Below are 18,547 nucleotides of genomic sequence, written 5' to 3'. Positions count from 1 at the left end.
GCGCACACAGTTTGTCTGCCGCCTCAGATCCGTTACGTATCGTGGATCTTTGTTGGTAATTTTTATATTTATTTATTTTTCTGTGGGCGGACATGCAGTTTAACCTAATTTATATCCTATACAATGGCTATTTCAACAGCTGTGAATGATGAATGCGGAATCAAAAATGAATTCAATTCATTTATTTTGAAAAACACAAAATCAACAATAAAATGCACTCAAATTATTAATAAAAACATAGGATATACGGTGAAACATGAATGAAGCATTCAAGACGTGCTCAGCATCATTACTAGTAGGCCTAGTACTAAACATATATATTTCAGATGATTAAGGAAAGATACCATAATCACAAAGGTATAAATATTAACAAAAGTAATTAAAGTAGACTGTGGGTAAAACCAATTTGAAGCAGTTGTTGAATTTTTTTTTTTATAGCTAACTTAACTAACGAGAAACAGAGAGCAGCTTGAATGTTCCCCGTTGAAATGGCAACGGCCACCAGGACTTGTACAGTTTTATAAAAGCTATTTATTATTTGTCGTAAAGTGTAAGAATCACCTCAGAAAAAATAATTATTCTGTCAGGCACAGTTGAAGCCTCGGACAAACGCTGTCAAGATGAGATGGTGTAGCACATGCTATGTCTGTGTCATAATTCCAACATCATAACATGTTACGAGATAAAAAGTTTAATATCTCAGAAAAATGAACTTTCCTCTCTTGTCAACATTAGACTGGTGTGAGCGCGGCGCGCTGTATATCACGTCACAGAAAGACGTGCACTCAAAGTAATCGGATCAGGTCGTTTATGGTGGAATTTTTCGTTTGATCGGTTCATGAAAAGGTTTATCCCACCCCTCTCAAACCGATTACAATTTCATTCGGTTTGGCCATTTTTATTCCGATTGAGGTGTTTATATGGAGTATTTTTTTTCGGATTGGACTTTTAAACCGATTAGTGTATTAACGGTTATTTATGACTGAAGGAGTACGCACGCGCCGCCCCATTCAAAGCAACCACAGAGTGTTGTCATGACAACCTAACAATCCGGAAGAACTCCACTGGCGCGTCAGCGGTGAGCGGTTATGATATTATTTTTCATCATTATTCAGATCACTGTTGTGTTACAGTCTGATTATACAATGAGTATTCACAAAAATATTTTATTGACCATCCAAATTAACAGATTTCACACTTTTTATTGCGTTTTTATGGAGGTCAAAGGTCCGACAAACACTATATGAAATAGCAAACTAGCTAACAACTATAACATTTACTTGCTGCTAGATTAGAACGAATTAGACCAACGTTATTATTGTTTACTTGGTACTCCTGTAATTCCAAGAATACCATGGTATTATTATGGTACATGGTCTAAAAAACACAGTATTACAGCAGTGCCATGTAAAAAAAAAAAAAACGATGGTTGTTTTTTGTTTACTTTGTTATTTCTGAAAATATTACTGTTACGGTCTGAATATTTCTAAGGATTTTCTAAGGTCCACTTTATTTGACTGACACATTTAAAAAAAAAAAAAATAATAATAATAATAATAATAATAATAATAATAATAATAATAATAATAATAATAATAAAATAATAATAATAAAAAATAATAATAAAAAAAAAAAAAAAAAAAAAAAAAATATATATATATATATATATATATATATATATATATATGTGTGTGTGTGTGTGTGTGTGTGTGTGTGTGTGTGTGTGTGTGTGTGTGTGTGTGTGTGTGTGTGTGTGTGTGATTCAACAATGTGTGTATAAATGTAACTCGGCAAAGGGGGGTTTCAGTTTAAAATAATTTTTTCCCCCTCCAGAAATAGCACAACATGGCTGTGAATGTCATAGCAGGTTTGGAGATCCCAGAGCCGTCAGACTACAGTAGCTGTGAAGATGATGATAATGTGACTTATTTCACAGATCTGCATCAGCCTGATAATAATCTGCCTGAGCCTGCGAGAATGATCGATAAGCTGTTAAATAACCTTGTTGACAGTGCATGGGAAGTTATATCAGAGCAGGAGAAGATCGACAGGGATGCACAAGAAGCAAGACAAATTCCTGTGCTGAATGCTACTAAAGAAATGAAGGTACAGTGGCAAGAAAACGTATGTGAACTGCTTGCAGAAACTGTGAAAACTAAATAAAAGAAATCATACAAAATGCATGTTATTTTTTATTTAGTACTGTCCTGAATAAGATATTTTACAAAAATGTTTACATATAGTCCACAAGACAAAAAAAATAGTGAATTTATTAAAATAACCCTGATCAAAAGTTTATGAACCATTGATTCTCAGTGCTGTGTGTCGTTCCCTGGATGATCATCGGCTGTTGTTTTGTTTTGTGATGGTTGTTCATGAGTCCCTTGTTTGTCCTGAGCAGTTCAACTGCCCAATGTTCTTCAGAAAAATCCTCCAGGTCCTGCACATTCTTCAGTTTTCCAACATCTTTTGCATATTTGAACCCTCTCCAGCAGGGACTGTATGATTTTAAGATTACACTTTACACAGATTTTTTTGTTTTGTTCTTAGCTTCCAGCCAGAACTAACTGTATTGCGTGCTCTGAGGATGGACTTTACCTGTTTCTGGGTCACGCTCATGGTCTGTCAGTCATCAGTACATCCACTCTCACCTGTGTAAGAACATGGCAGAATGAAAGAGTGGAGCTTACCAGCATCTCTTGTGCCTCTCTGGGAAACCCGCTCACACACCTCTTATGCACAGTGGATGACATGGGTAAGTTATTGAGAATGGGGGATATTTTTAGACAATTTGCATTCAAATCTCTCCACTGTATTTATTTATACATAATTATTCTCTGTCTCATAAGGTATTGCTCGACTTTTTGTGCATCACATGGAGAATGTTTATTTAATAAAAATCATCAATGAAACTGTGAGTTCGTAATAGTGTTTTAAGAGCTTATTTTGCTTTTGGTTTTAAAAGGCTTTAAAAAAATGACGGTGTGTTATATTTCTCACAGGAAGATATAAACCAAAGAAACATCTGTGGAAAATTTGAAGTGTCTAGAAGAGGGGACTTTGGAGCTGCAGTCATGATGTGTAAATGTTGTATTGAAATATAGGTATATTATATAAAACGGTGAAACCGCTGATTTATTAATGCTATTGCTATACATTGTCAATGTCTTTGAAGCCAGTGGTTCTGTTTGGTTGGATGTCTATCGCTTTCCACAAGATGTGTGGCTCAAAGAGCTGGAAGCAAAACAGGTAACTGTTATAGTTATTGGAAAGTTACCTGGAAAACCATCTATTCTTGTTTACTGTTTTTAAGTATCCAAAACGTAATTTGTTGATGTCAATTCAAAATGCACAACAAAATTTCCCTGGAGGAACAACTGTTATGTATTTATTTCAGAATAAAATGTATAGTTTGTCCTATGAGTTTGCTTGTTTCTGGCAATGTTTGCTAAATTGCTGCAATGAGATGATCATTTTCTGCCCTGTCTCTTCTGTAGGCTACACAATCCTCATGGCCCACAGAAGCCAGATTGTCTCCAATAGTCTTAGTCATGAAGATCAAACCTCCAGAAATCCCTGCAGGTATCCACTGATGCAAATATGCTTTTTTAGATGTCTGTTATATTTTTCTTTTTAATGGAAGTGTTCATGTCTTTAAGGAACCTCTCTAAAAAGTCCATTTGAAGTCCTAAAGAAGACAGAGGAAGGCACTATAATAGGCTCAGGCCAAAATCACCTCATTAGTAGTAATCAATGGGAAAACCAGGATGTGGCATTTAGGAAAATGTTCACGAAGTACCTCAGCTCCAGCTCTATGAGACCACCACAGCAAAAAGCGGAAGGTCCCAGGTAGGCTTGATTAAAGTGTTTTTGAATTCAACTTGATTTTGGAGACATATACTTAAGTCACCCCCAAACAGTACTGTATTTTGACACTTTAGCCACACTTATATATATATATATTGCAGGTCTCCAATCGAAAACTTTCTAGTGACCGATCACATCAAAATTTTCCAGTTGGCCAAATTTAATTTCTGTGAATTGATGTAATTTAATTCACAGAAATTCGATTTGGCCTAAAAAAAATTTGATGTGATTTCAATTGGAGACCTGATTTTTTTTAAACAGTGTAAGGATGAATTTATGAAATTATTTGTACTTGAATTGAGTGAAAAGAATGTTTTCTGTCATAAATGCATAAATGTGAGCATATGTAGCTTACATTTATGTACAAAAGTATGTATAGTGTGGCACATCTGCATGGCCATACAACTTCATCTGATCACTTAATCGTGAATATTGTGTTCAAAAAGGTTATATTTCAAAGTCAGTATGGCCTCATAAATAATAAAATGATAAGCCTGATGTCACGCGGCGCAATTGATTACAACCAATAGAGAGTGTCGGCAATAGTTCTCAGAATATATATAGAATAAAGTGATATTTCAATTATTAATAAAAAGATGTGGTAACAATAGGGTTTCATTAGTTAACTACTTTAGTTAACATGAACTAATAAAGAACAATACTTCTGCAGCATTTATTAATCTTAGTTAATGTTAATTTCAACATTTACTAATACATTATTAATATCAAATATTGTATTTGTCAACATTAGTTAATGCTCTGTGAACTAACATGAACAAATACTGTAACAAATTGCTCATTGTTAGTTCATTTTTAACTAATGTTATCAAATGAGACCTTATTGTAAAGTGTTAACAAAGAGGTTTATGATAAAAATTATTAATAATAAAATTTTGTTCCAAAGAAATATTGTTTCTTTTTCCAGAATGTGAAATGAGCTCTTTTCCATACAGTGAGTTATAATTGCAACCACGCACATGAAAAAAAAAAAAAAAAAAAGATATCGTGGCCACAAATTAACAATTCATTCCCTTGTTTTAGTTTATAGGACATGTTTGATTAATTCATTCTTTAGAATAATGTTCCGTCATTAATGAATAACTACAAATCTGAGTAACACACTATTAACATAATAACTACTATTAACTCTGATTAACAAATTAATAGCGCTCACTTGAATATGTGCGGTGTATTTAAGTCTCAAATTGCTCGCCTTCAGCTAGTCCAAAACGCTGCAACCAGACTTCTTCACAAGTGTCATAAACATGAACATATCACTCCAATTCTAAGATCTCTACACTGGTTGCCGGTTTGTCAGAGAATAGACTTCAAAATTCTCTTCTTTGTATCTCTACATTACCTAGCTCCTGTTTACCTCTCTGAGCTTTTATTACCAAATCCTTCTAAAGGAATTACTATATTTGGATTAGTAACATGATTCTAACATGAAGAACGTGGTAACCCACTAGTAATAATGACTCAAGTTTGACCAAATCCATCAGAAGGAATTGCTATCCAAAACGTTACAAAAATGTACAGAAACCTCTAAAGCTTACAACGACTTCAGTAATTGAGTCATTCTATGAAACGGGTGCCATTTCCACGTTGCAATTTTCAACATTTTCATTAAGCAAAAAAAAAAAATATATATATATAACTTGAAAGATATCTTGATCTTCCCAAATAACATATTTTCCCACCTCAGGAACAAAATTCTTATTAATATTATCCTTTTTATTTATGCAAGGGAGCCTTTCTTGTACCACCCCGTCACGGACAATATGTACAACATTAGAGTATTATGTACAATTGTACAATTACTAGCGAGTTATCATGTTTTTCACTTTAGAAAACTGATCCAGAAACTAGTAGTTCCTAGTTCTAAAGTGTTACCATTTATTCCCTTGTTTTAGGTATATCATGGCCATGTTGTACTAATTCAGTCACTCATTTTAAGTTAGTTAATTTGTGGCCACGATTAAAGTAAAATGAAGGAATACGTTAAAAAGTTGCATATAAGAAGCGACAGTACTGACTACATGTGAAATGAGAAACCTTTGTCAAACTGTGTGGTGAGTCACTTTAGAACCTCTAGAGATTATGAAAGGTGTCAAGATAATTTTTTCACATTACAAAATTTGTTACAGTTTGTGAGTCTTTTTTCATTACAGCAACTGCACTTGTCACTTCTTACTGCATGAGGGGTTTTATTCAGTACCTGGGGAAACGAAGGCAGCTAGAGGTGAGTCATTAACTCGAGAGATTATTTCATGCAAGTTTTTCAGTGATAGATATAAGCCTTCTCTCAGAATGTGCATTTATGATATTTATTTGGATTATCTTTGTAGATATTCCTGTTGCCATGTGCCTGTGGTGGAATGGCAGTCATAATCTCTTACAGTATCTTCTGTTGAAGAAAGAGAAAGGTACTCCAGCCACTAACTCATACATTTATAATCTGGTATATTCACATTACATGGACACATTTGTTCATGTTTATAAATGATATTTGAATCTGTTCCTGAATCAGACAGTGAACCCAGACCGGACGTTTTGTGGCCCAATTCTCAGGAAATCCTTTGCTCTGCCATCAGTTCCTGCACACGGTTCATAGTTCTAGGGCTTGATGGTCAGCTGGTTACGATATGGGACAGACGGTTTGGTAAGTTTCCTTCAGAGTTTAGTCATTTCATATATTGTTTATGATAGATATTGTGTGGTTCTCGACGACAAAATGATATAATGGTACACTACTGATATCATCCTGAAAGAAAGAATCTTACCCCTGATTGTCTTCTGCTGGTGCAGGGTGTCCATATGCCAATATTGTGATTCCAGGAGAAAGTGCCATTTGCAGGATGAAGCTTCTTTTGCAGAGTCAACTACCGGTCACTTCTCTTCCTCTGGGTCCAGTTTTACCCACATTACATTTAGTGCTCACCTGCAGAAGTGGGGAGAGCTACAGTGTGACAGCGAGCAAAGGTGGAGACACGTGCACTGTTCCACTTATTGAGAGGTACTAAACACCCACAGTTATTATAAAGGGTTTAGAAATACTGAACATGATGTATAAATAAATACAATGACTATCTCCCATTAGACCCGCAGACCCAAGCAGTTCTGTATCCGTTGCTGTACCTGTGCCCTTCCTGAAGTGTCTGGTATTGTACAACTTAGCAGCACAATTCGGTGTTAAAGCTTGTTCACACCAAAGACGATAACGATAGCTATAAAGTTTTAATAATCGCTCTAATTTTATAAGAATAGGGACGTCCACACCATATTGCTATCGACATTGGATTCTTGATTAAATGATTTCAGATTACTTTTTCTTTCTTTATTGCTCTGTAAAGTGACTATATGGTAATTGTTTACAGGTTTTGTTGATGCAGAGAAATGGGCAAGTATCTATATGGGAAATGAAGGATGGCGCACCAATGTTCCTCTTAAACCTGCCTCACACTCATGTGCTCGGCTCGCTCAGAGAACCTGTGTATGTGCTCGAGCCAGTCCAACAAAATCTGTATATTATAGGTAAAATGAAAAACAACAAATCCATTCTGTTATGTTAGCTGTTATTTGATTGACACTTGCTTTCCACAGCACTGCTTTTCCATTGTTTTTCTTTGTAAATATGCACTTGACGAACATGTTTGACTGTTGTACTTGCGTCTCAGATCTTTTGCAGTGTCTCATGCATGACACAGCATTCTAAAAATGCAGAGGTCAAGTTAAAATAAGTTGTTTTTTTTAAACTTTTGTTTTACTTTTCGTTTCGGATGGTTCTTTGCCTCCACGTTGTGCATTAAAATAATTTAAAGGCACAGTATGTAAGATTTTTGGAGTAAAAACCACTATTACCAAAAACCACTTGAACAATGTTATATATTTTGTTGACTTGTGTACTTACATTATTCCAAATGTTTCCAAGAATGTTTAAATCCAGAGAAATACGCCGTTTTAACCAGGACACGGACTATGTCCGTGTGTAACCTATCAAAGACATCATTCGGATTTTATGTTACCCTCGATTTCCGGTTTTATTTTGTAGAAACCATGGAAACACCAAAGACGCTTTAATATCTTACATGTTTTATTAAACAAGGGAACAACTGTTTGGAGACATTTATAGACAGAAAACTAATTATTGTACAGTAATACAGCATTTTCTCCGTCATACAATATGTTTTCAAATTAATTTCATGTCATTTAGCAACACAAGCCATCCAACATTTATTAAAGGGTTAGTTCACCCAAAAATGAAAATTAGCCCATGATTTACTCACCCTCAAGTCATCCTAGATGTATATGACATTCTTCTTTCAGATGAATAAAATCTGATTTATATTACAAAAGTCCAGGCTAATCCTAGCATTATAATAGCAGTAATTGTTGCTCTGTTTTTGAAGTCCATAAAAAATGCATCTGTCCGTCAAATAACGTGCTCCACGCGGCTCTGGGGTGTTATTAAAGGCTTTCTGAAGCGAATCGATGCGTTTGTGTAAGAAAAATATCCATCCATCCATCTTCTTCCGCTTTATCCGGGGCCGGGTCGCGGGGGCAGCAGTCTAAGCAGAGATGCCCAGACTTCCCTCTCCCTAGACACTTCCTCTAGCTCTTCCGGGGGTACACCGAGGCGTTCCAAGGCCAGCCGGGAGACATAGTCCCTCCAGCATGTCCTAGGTCTTCCCCGGGGCCTCCTCCCAGTTGGACATGCCCGAAACACCTTCCCGGGAAGGCGTTCAGGAGGCATCCGGAACAGATGCCCGAGCCACCTCAGCTGTCCCCTCTCGATGTGGAGGAGCAGCGGCTCTACTCCGAGTTCCTCCCGAGTGACTGAGCTCCTCACCCTATCTCTAAGGGAGCGCCCAGCCACCCTGCGGAGAAAACTCATTTCGGCCGCCTGTATCCGGGATCTTGTCCTTTCGGTCATGACCCAAAGCTCATGACCATAGGTGAGAGTAGGAACGTAGATTGACCGGTAAATCGAGAGCTTCGCCTTACGGCTTAGCTCTTTCTTCACCACAACAGACCGGTACATCGACCGCATTACTGCAGAAGCTGCACCGATCCGTCTGTCAATCTCCCGTTCCATCCTCCCCTCACTCGTGAACAAGACCCCTAGATACTTGAACTCCTCCACTTGAGGCAGGAACTCTCCACCAACCTGAAGAGGGCAAACCACCCTTTTCCGACTGAGGACCATGGCCTCGGATTTGGAGGTGCTGATCCTCATCCCAGCCGCTTCACACTCGGCTGCAAACCGTCCCAGTGCATGCTGAAGGTCCTGGTTAGAAGGGGCCAACACGACAACGTCATCCGCAAAGAGCAGAGACGAAACCGCGTGGTCCCCAAACCTGACACCCTCCGGCCCTTGGCTGCGCCTAGAAATTCTGTCCATAAAAATTATGAACAGAACCGGCGACAAAGGGCAGCCCTGCCGGAGTCCAACATGCACCGGGAACAAGTCTGACTTACTGCCGGCAATGCGGACCAAACTCCTGCTTTGGTCGTACAGGGACCGGACAGCCCTTAGCAAAGGACCCCGGACCCCATACTCCCCGAGCACCCTCCACAGGATGCCGCGAGGGACACAGTCGAATGCCTTCTCCAAATCCACAAAACACATGTGGACTGGTTGGGCAAACTCCCATGAACCCTCCAGCACCCTGTAGAGGGTATAGAGCTGGTCCAGTGTTCCACGACCGGGACGAAAACCACACTGTTCCTCCTGAATCAGAGGTTCCACTATCGGCCGAATTCTCCTCTCCAGTACCCTGGCATAGACTTTCCCAGGGAGGCTGAGAAGTGTGATCCCCCTGTAGTTGGAACACACCCTCCGGTCCCCCTTCTTAAAAAGAGGGACCACCACCCCGGTCTGCCATCCCAGAGGCACTGTCCCCGACCGCCACGCGATGCTGCAGAGGCGTGTCAGCCAAGACAGCCCCACAACATCCAGAGACTTGAGGTACTCAGGGCGGATCTCATCCACCCCCGGTGCCTTGCCACCGAGGAGTTTCTTGACCACCTTGGTGACTTCAGCTTGGGTGATGGACGAGTCCTCCTCTGAGCCCCCAGCCTCTGCTTCCTCAATGGAAGGCGTGATGGCGGGATTGAGGAGATGCTCGAAGTACACCGTCCGACGACATCCCCAGTTGAGGTCAACAGCCGCCCATCGCCACTGTAAACAGCGTTGGTAGGGCACTGCTTCCCCCTCCTGAGGCGCCGGACGGTTTGCCAGAATCTCTTCGAGGCCAGCCGATAGTCCTTTTCCATGGCCTCACCAAACTCCTCCCAGGCCCGAGTTTTTGCCTCCACAACGACCCGGGCTGCAGTCCGCTTAGCCTGCCGGTACATGTCAGCTGCCTCAGGAGTCCCACAAGCCAACCAGGCCCGATAGGACTCCTTCTTCAGCTTGACGGCATCCCTTACTTCCGGTGTCCACCACCGGGTTCGGGGATTGCCGCCTCGACATGCACCAGAGACCTTACGGCCACAGCTCCGAGCGGCCGCAGCGACAATGGAGGTGGAGAACATGGTCCATTCGGACTCAATATCTCCAGCCTCCCTCGGGATCCGGTCGAAGTTCTGCCGGAGGTAGGAGTTGAAGATCTCTCTGACAGGAGATTCGGCCAAACGTTCCCAGCAGACCCTCACAGTACGTTTGGGTCTGCCGGGTCTGTCCAGCTTCCTCCCCCGCCATCGGATCCAACTCACCACCAGGTGGTGATCAGTTGACCGCTCCGCCCCTCTCTTCACCCGAGTGTCCAAGACATACGGCCGCAGGTCAGATGAAACGACCACAAAGTCGATCATTGACCTACGACCTAGAGTGTCCTGGTGCCATGTGCACTGATGGACACTCTTATGCCTGAACATGGTGTTCGTTATGGACAAACCGTAACTAGCACAGAAGTCCAATAACTGAACACCACTCGGGTTCAGATCAGGGGGGCCGTTCCTCCCAATCACGCCCCTCCAGGTGTCACTGTCATTGCCCACGTGGGCGTTGAAGTTCCCCAGTAGAACGACGGAGTCCCCAGTCGGAGCACTTTCCAGCACCCCTCCCAGGGACACCAAGAAGGCCGGGTACTCTGCACTGCCGTTCGGCCAGTAGGCACAAACGACAGTGAGAGACCTATCCCTGAGCCGAAGCCGCAGGGAAACGACCCTCTCGTTCACCGGGGTGAACTCCAACACATGGCGGCAGAGCTGGGGGGCTATAAGCAAGCCCACACCAGCCCGCCGCCTCCCACCATGGGCAACTCCGGAGTGGTGAAGACTCCATCCTCTCTCGAGGAGTGTGGTTCCAGAGCCCAAGCCGTGCGTAGAGGTGATTCCGACTATCTCTAGTCGGAACCTCACAATCTCAGGCTCCTTCCCCGCCAGTGAGGTGACATTCCATGTCCCAAGAGCCAGTTTCCGTGTCCAGGGATCGGGTTGTCTAGGCTCCTGCCTTCGACTGCTGCCCGATCTTCTCTGCACCGGCCCCTTACGGTCCCTCCTGTGGGTGGTGGGCCCACGGGAAGGTGTCCCCACGTCGCTCCTTTGGGGCCCCGGCTGCGCCGTACCGGGCGACGTCACAGTCCTCTTTTTTTTTGGTCATCATAAGGTTTTTTGAACTGCTCTTAGTCTGACCCGTCACCTAGGACCTGTTTGCCTTGGGAGACCCTACCAGGGGCATATAGCCCCGGACAACATAGCTCCTAGGTTCATTCGGGTACTCAAACCCCTCCACCACGTTAAGGTGGCAGTTCAAGGAGGAGTACGAAAAAATATCCATATTTAAAACTTTATAAAGTAAAGTTCCAGCCAATCGCCTTCTGTGTTCAATTTATGGGAAAAGTCTTGAAAGTTCCCCTGCCGAACGAAAGACTAACGCGACCAGGTACGCTCGGCATGACGTCACGTACACATCTTGAGTTTCACTTTCAACACTTTTCCACGGAAGGCGATCGGCTGGAACTCTACTTGATTAAGTTTTAAATATGGATATTTTTCTTACACAAACGCATCGATTCGCTTCAGAAGGCCTTTATTAACATCCCTGAGCCGCGTGGAGCACGTTATTCGATGGACAGGTGCATTTTTTATGGACTTCAAAAACAGAGCAACTATTACTGCTATTATAATGCTTGGATTAGCCTTGACTTTTTTAATATAACTTGTTTATATTATTATTATATTATATTCGTCTGAAAGAAGAATGTCATATACACCTAGGATGACTTGAGGGTGAGTAAATCATGGGCTAATTTTCATTTTTGGGTGAACTAACCCTTTAATATGATATTCTAATATCGATCTAGCTTACTGCAGTGTCTCATTGCAGCTGCGGAGCGAACGCACAGAATAATGTTATAACATAATTTTCAACACACTCAGATGTATCTAATATGATAAAACAGCGCTGCGTTACCCCACATACACTGGACCGGAAGAAGCGGAAGCGGCGACTGTGGCATAATAAAAGTTCTGCTGTCGAGCCGTGTGTCACGCTCGTCTCTCATTAGCAATGGCTTCAGCGACCTCGTTCAGCTCCCACAGCACTCGGCCCTGCTCTGCTTCACTACAGTAACGTTAATAATCTCATCCATGAACATGATTTCTGCCCCCGATTCTTTTCCACCGGCTGTGAGGTGAAGACGACAACTCCCAAGATTCCATGTTCAATCTCGGTTTCATCAAGCTACGCCTTTGTTTTGAATAGGCGAACTCTAATGGCGAAAAACTACATGGTGCGCCTTTAATGCACAGCTAGTCGTGGATTATCCCTTACATTAAAAAAGTCTCTAGACCTTTTCTTTTATTCCATTGCCCTTCATCTCAAGTTTTCAACAGAAATACATGTTCTGTGTGAATTCCGTTGTTTACTGTTGGGATGCAATGTGTTTAAGGTGGCACATATTGTTATTTATTGAGTGTCAGTTACAGAAAGATTTTGTGTTCATGGTGACACACCACCTGATTTGTTTTTTTTAGGTAACAGAATAACACCTTTAGCAAAGGTGATGGAAAGTGGAGAGGATGAGAGCTCTCTCTTCATCTTCAGCTTTTCAGAATGTTCATTGCTTGATCTGTACCGTGTCGCAAGGCCTGCTGTAACTGAAAAAGAGACCAGAGCCACACTATCCAGTTTGGAGGAGGCCTGCAACCTTTACTTTAAGGAAAGGTTTGTGAACTGTTGTTCAGTATTAAATAATTTGTGTGTACACAACTGCAAGAAATTTTCTCTTAGAACCTCTTAGAACTCTTATTTTCTCTTAGAACCTTAGAATCTCCACACGAAAGTAAGAATACTCTTGTTAGTGAATGAGACCCAATGTGAGACTGCACTGCAACCTGTTCATCAAATGCAAAATTATTATATAAAATTACTACTATGGTATAGTAACAGATCATGCAAATATGTGACCAGTCACGGAAAGTAGGGACACAAGTTGGTTCAGGGGCATTTTGAGTTATTCACAGATTCTGAAAGTGTAGTCTCCAAGCTTTCCAACGATGTGTAACACATGGAAATCTGATAATATTTGGATACGTTGTGGCCATTTGAAAGTAGGCACTCAAAAAAGCTTAATAGGGAGAAAACGACCTCTAAACATTGTGCAGTTCTCACCTGTTCTCACCTGCTGGGAGTGACAATAGGGCTCATTTAGATAAGCCATACCCCCTGTAAAGCTGCATGGTTGCATAGCAACGACAGACCCAACGGGATGCATTGTGACATTTTGAACAGGATTCTGTGATAACCGTGATCACTTTGCTAACACTACCATCTAAAAGCCCATTATAGTAATGGGGGTTTTTGGCAAGTGATACGATGCTAACGATTACAATTAAAACGACAGTCATTATGGTATGGGAAGGTCTATACAAGGGGGGGCAATAACAAAAGAAACAAAAGCCGGCTTTTCCACACACAGACAATGACACGCCCCTACTGCATGCTACAATCTCCGAAAAACAAGCCGATTTCAACCTCAAAATGTACGCTTTTAAATATACCAATACTGATCTCAACTAACAGATTCTGCAAAAAAGCGAAAATCACCAATTTGGAAAAAAAAACGCTTCTTTCTCATTTTGCTCGAAAGTTGTGCTTCTGACTTGTGTCCCTGGTTCCCGTGACGGGTCACATATTTGTGATGCATAAAGGCCTGTTCACACCAAGAGCAAGAACTATAATGATAACTATTTTAGCATCCACAACAATGGATGATAATGTTGTGCTCTTTTTAAACATGCTTTGGGTCATATTTACAGCATGTGCTTTAAAATAGTAAAGATTTTATCTGTCAATGTTTTTATAGTTCTTCAGCTAAAAAGACTCTGCTAGTCCTTTAGAGTTAGAACGTCTTCTTTTTTTGTTGTTGTTACGTGATGTTTATAGTTATTGTTCTAGTAATGTGTTAATGGGCCTTAAAGGGGTCAAGAACTGGCTTTTTTTATACTGTTGTCTGAGGTCAACTTATGACGTTTGCGTGGTTTTTACATTCAAAAACATCATAATGAATAAGTAATAGGCTATTTTCTTCTAATATATATAGGCTAATATATACTTTCTAGTTTTGAGCCTCTCTCATGGAACGCTCTGTTTTTATGGGCGTGCTGCACTTAAGACTTGGAAGTAAACGCTCACTGCAATGATTGGATAAGCTTTACATACCCCTTCCATGTGCAGCATGGGGTCAGAAAAACAACGCGATCTACTGTTGTCATAGTGAAAGCGCTAATATAAAGATAGTCTGTAACATGCCACAGGTCACAATTATTGCCAGATAACCTAACTATTAAATCAGTCTACAGTTTACAGAAAACATTTAGTTTACTTACAATGGCTTAACTCTACCGTTGTTGTCACAATGTTGGCGCTAGCCTGCGGCGGCTAACTACTACCACTTTTTGTAACACTTTACTCTTTTTACCCTGGCTTAGTCACTGAATTTGCACCAGGTAATGGATCAGCATTAGGTTCGCTACAGAAGGCACATATAAAACACAGACAATGACTAGAAACCTACCAATTTATATTGTTAGTGCAAGATTAAATGAATATGCAAAAGCATCGTTAGCCAACTATGGTCGCAAGTTCCGTCGTTATCAACATAGTTCAACGAGTCTGTGTTTCCCGAAACCATAGTTCGAACGAACATTCGCAAAGAGCATCGCAATATTGTGGTTGGAACGACAGCTCCCGACCTGTGGTTAGAAGCATAGGTTCTTGTTTGCATGACATGTGGACTTAATAAATCCTTATCTTGAGCAAAATAAGCAAGATGACATTCAGTACAATCATATACTTTATTTCGAATACATACATGTCATTTATGTCTTTTAGTTTGAGATTTATTGAGATTTATAGCACCTTTTTTGAACAGTGCGCATGTAGGCTACGTACGTGCCCTAGTAAGAACGAGCTTATGATTGAATGTGGAAATAAAGCAAAATAATGGAGAAAAAAAGAATTACTCCTCAAATAACATGTACATAATTTATAGCAAAAAATCTACAATGAATTCGATCTCAAACTCATTCATTAAAAGTAGTTATTACTCCACCACCTGCGTGACATCATTAACACACCCCAGCCCGTTTAATAGCTTGCAGCCACAGATGTCGTCAAGTTTTTTTTTTAACGGATGAGATCCTGCAGGAATCCTGAAAAACTTGAGTCCACAACTGGTGCGATTTTCACAGTTCACGATGCAAGTAGGCATTTTTTTCTTAACAAGAAATTCTCTGTCAATGGGATGAAATTAACTTTCTGACCCCGACATGCGCACTGCAAACTGCGAATTTTCCTGTGATGTGAACCGTGAAGGGGTTTATTATAATGAGCTTCGGCTCCCCCGTGAGTACACGTGAGAAATTGTTTTGAAAGCGTGTGGGAAAATGGCAACCGGATTCGCCCACAGGGCTCGCAAAATGTCTTTATCAAACAAACACAATGATTTCTCTCTCATCCAGCCGCAATTAATTGGAATGTAATTTTTTATTACTTGGCCCGCCCGATCGGTGGATACAACCACGAACCATGCATCACCAACACACATAAGCCTCACTGCAGAGTCGGACAAATCAGGATGATCAAAACTTCCACGATTGTATTTTTCCTTCAAATATCAAGTCAAGAGAGTGAACAATGCACATCAAGAAAGGAATGTTATTTCACTGTTTAAGATAGCCCGTCGGCAGGCCATTGATACGTTTTGGTAGCCCGTCTGGAAAACACATAGCCCCGGGACGTTGGGCTTTGCGAGCCCTGGCCCATACATGTCCAAGTCTGATCACGAATCACAGCACAATGAACCAACAACACCTCAAATAAAGGATTCTCCAGCCTGTGACAGCATGCTAAGTTATGTGTTCAGTTATACACGTACACATAATCAATAGATATCAAATGATCTGTAACAATGCAATACTATCACATGTTTTACTCACATAAGTGTGTTGCGTCATTCATTCATGTAATCTCATCCTGTCTGCAAATCCAGTCTCTTGTTTACAAACGAATCCGTGGTGAAATGAAGGAACAAACACGCAATGTCTTACGCACGTAAGCTGGATATTCATAAAAATAAATTCACACATTCCTAATATTAGAATCCGAATGAAGCTTATGCAGCATGTTTTTTGCTGGGAAGTGCGATCCGGTTTAGCACCACGTAGGCCTATGTTATTTATCTATAACATGCCATGCACACATCGGTAGACGGGACTACAGAATCAGAAGTTCGTCTTCTTCGGTTAAGGCGATGTTTTACCACACTCACTGGGAGGCACATTCAGGGAAGAAAAGACGATCGCATCTTCCGTTTCATGCCGACTTTAACAGTGATTTATCTTCCTAAAACACAGACTATACTTTATGTATGCAATGTCTTTGTGTGTGTAGAGCTGACTCTTGGAAAGAGAGGAACAGAAATTTGGCTTTCCAGTGGGAGCAGTTACCGAAGCATGCTATTAAATGAAACTTCACACAATAAGAAGAGAATCAGACCAGACGCAACTTGCTGACAGACATTTCTTTTTTTCTGTATTTATGTGGATCAAATACATGCATTCATTCATTTATCTTTGGTTATGTTGATGCCTGCAGGGCAGAGAAAATGGTAACTATTGATGTCATCTTTTTTTAAAACATCAAATTCAGTCATTTTGATAAAACGAATGAAACTGTATAATGAAAGTTCATTTCAGGTCAGGGCTGTGAGGAGGGTACATGTCAGTTCTCACAAAAAGCTCTGCTACATGCAAATGTGTTTATATCTGCATGAGTAATCTGTGCATTTGATTAAGTTTATTCTGACTTGATTCCAAGCATTTTTACTACATTTACAGCTCAAATGCAAAAAAAGTTGTTGAAACAAAAGGTCAAGTAAACAAAATTCAGTATATTTGTTGGCTGGGCAGTGCACAAATTCAGAGACCATAGCAAACGGACTGTTCCGCACAATCTCATGGCCTGTTCTGAAGTAAATTTACATAGCATCACAGCTAATGATATCTCCCATTATTATACTGAATGTCAACACCATTTTCCATGTTGTATTGTTCTTATTCATTTCATATGACAGGCCATAGGCACTGGCTTTCAGCTTTGCTCCACTTAAGTCTTTTCCGGCAAGCAAATCTTTTCACAATTAGTGCCGTTTGTACTTAACATCAATTTAATTGAACTTGAGCTGCATTATTAATCAATGTAGCTATTTTTTCCTTCCTCTGGCTTATTAAAAACTTCTACCATTCCAAGTTATTCATGTCATTTTTTGTCAAATTTTTTACATGCTCTTCTTTAATTGGACTGGCCATGGGCAGTTGAGTATGGGAGGATTTTAGTTTCAGAATGATTAATAAATGCACTCTCAAGTATCCATGAACTTGATAAATGTTGCAGATATGTTTTATTATCCACAAATGCCTTTCAACTTGTGTGTGCAAAATACAGATTTACACGAATGTGTAGCATTTTGTACAAATAGAGAAATAATTGTGAATACAAAAATTCGATTTTGTTTTAATGTTGGTCAGAATTTGTGCGTGCAACGAGTAAAATGTGCATTTGTGGATCTGGTGACGCGCATGCATTCATTTACTTGTTTGTGAGTCGATCCTATTTGGTTCATTTGGATTTTGAGACTTTCATTTCGCCGGTTTGGACTTGCAAGATCCACACACAGCTGTCCAAGAAAACCTGCTACCACTACATGGCAGTGTTCTGCCAAAACAGACAACGGCACCGTAAGCGTTCTTCTGCCTTTAAGGCGCTTAATGTGTCCTCGTTATAAAGACGAGGAAAACGCTTAACAGTAGGCTAACATTAAAAAGGTATTGATAATGCATACTTTGTATAGGCAAGCAGATTAAATCAGGTTATGAACACAACATTATTCATCACAAAATTGTTCTCCCATCGAAAACCATTATAAAATGATTAAAGCTGTAGTCCATAGTTTTTCCTCTTTGTCGCCATCTCTGTTGGAAATCTCCAATTGCCGTTATTCCAGGAATTATCAACTTTACGTGAATTTTGCCTCGGCACTAGACTGGGTAAACCCAGCCTGATCTGCCGGCGATTTGATTTCGCCCTGCAACTCAGTCTGGAAACCTGTACATTCATTTCTACTGCTTCTGTTACACTTTTGGGGGAACCAATCACAGACTGGCTTATCCA

At 40.5% G+C, this 18,547-nt stretch overlaps 1 protein-coding gene across 1 annotated transcript; it reads left to right on the top strand.

The window, feature by feature from the left end:
* Positions 1-1,845: 1,845 nt before the first annotated feature.
* wdr93 (WD repeat domain 93) lies at positions 1,846-16,844 on the top strand (the record flags this gene model as incomplete). Its single annotated transcript, XM_079839558.1, is given in 16 exon segments — positions 1,846-2,106; positions 2,551-2,755; positions 2,850-2,914; positions 3,003-3,101; positions 3,105-3,119; positions 3,121-3,249; positions 3,498-3,582; positions 3,660-3,849; positions 6,039-6,109; positions 6,216-6,293; positions 6,398-6,529; positions 6,676-6,883; positions 6,968-7,028; positions 7,245-7,401; positions 12,850-13,039; positions 16,769-16,844. Coding segments are annotated over 16 exon segments (2,022 nt in total).
* Between the last annotated feature and the right edge of the window lie 1,703 nt (positions 16,845-18,547).

Source organism: Gobio gobio (assembly GCF_949357685.1).
Source record: "Gobio gobio genome assembly, chromosome: 2".
Classification (NCBI taxonomy): domain Eukaryota; kingdom Metazoa; phylum Chordata; class Actinopteri; order Cypriniformes; family Gobionidae; genus Gobio; species Gobio gobio.
This window is presented reverse-complemented; position numbering and strand designations above follow the sequence as displayed.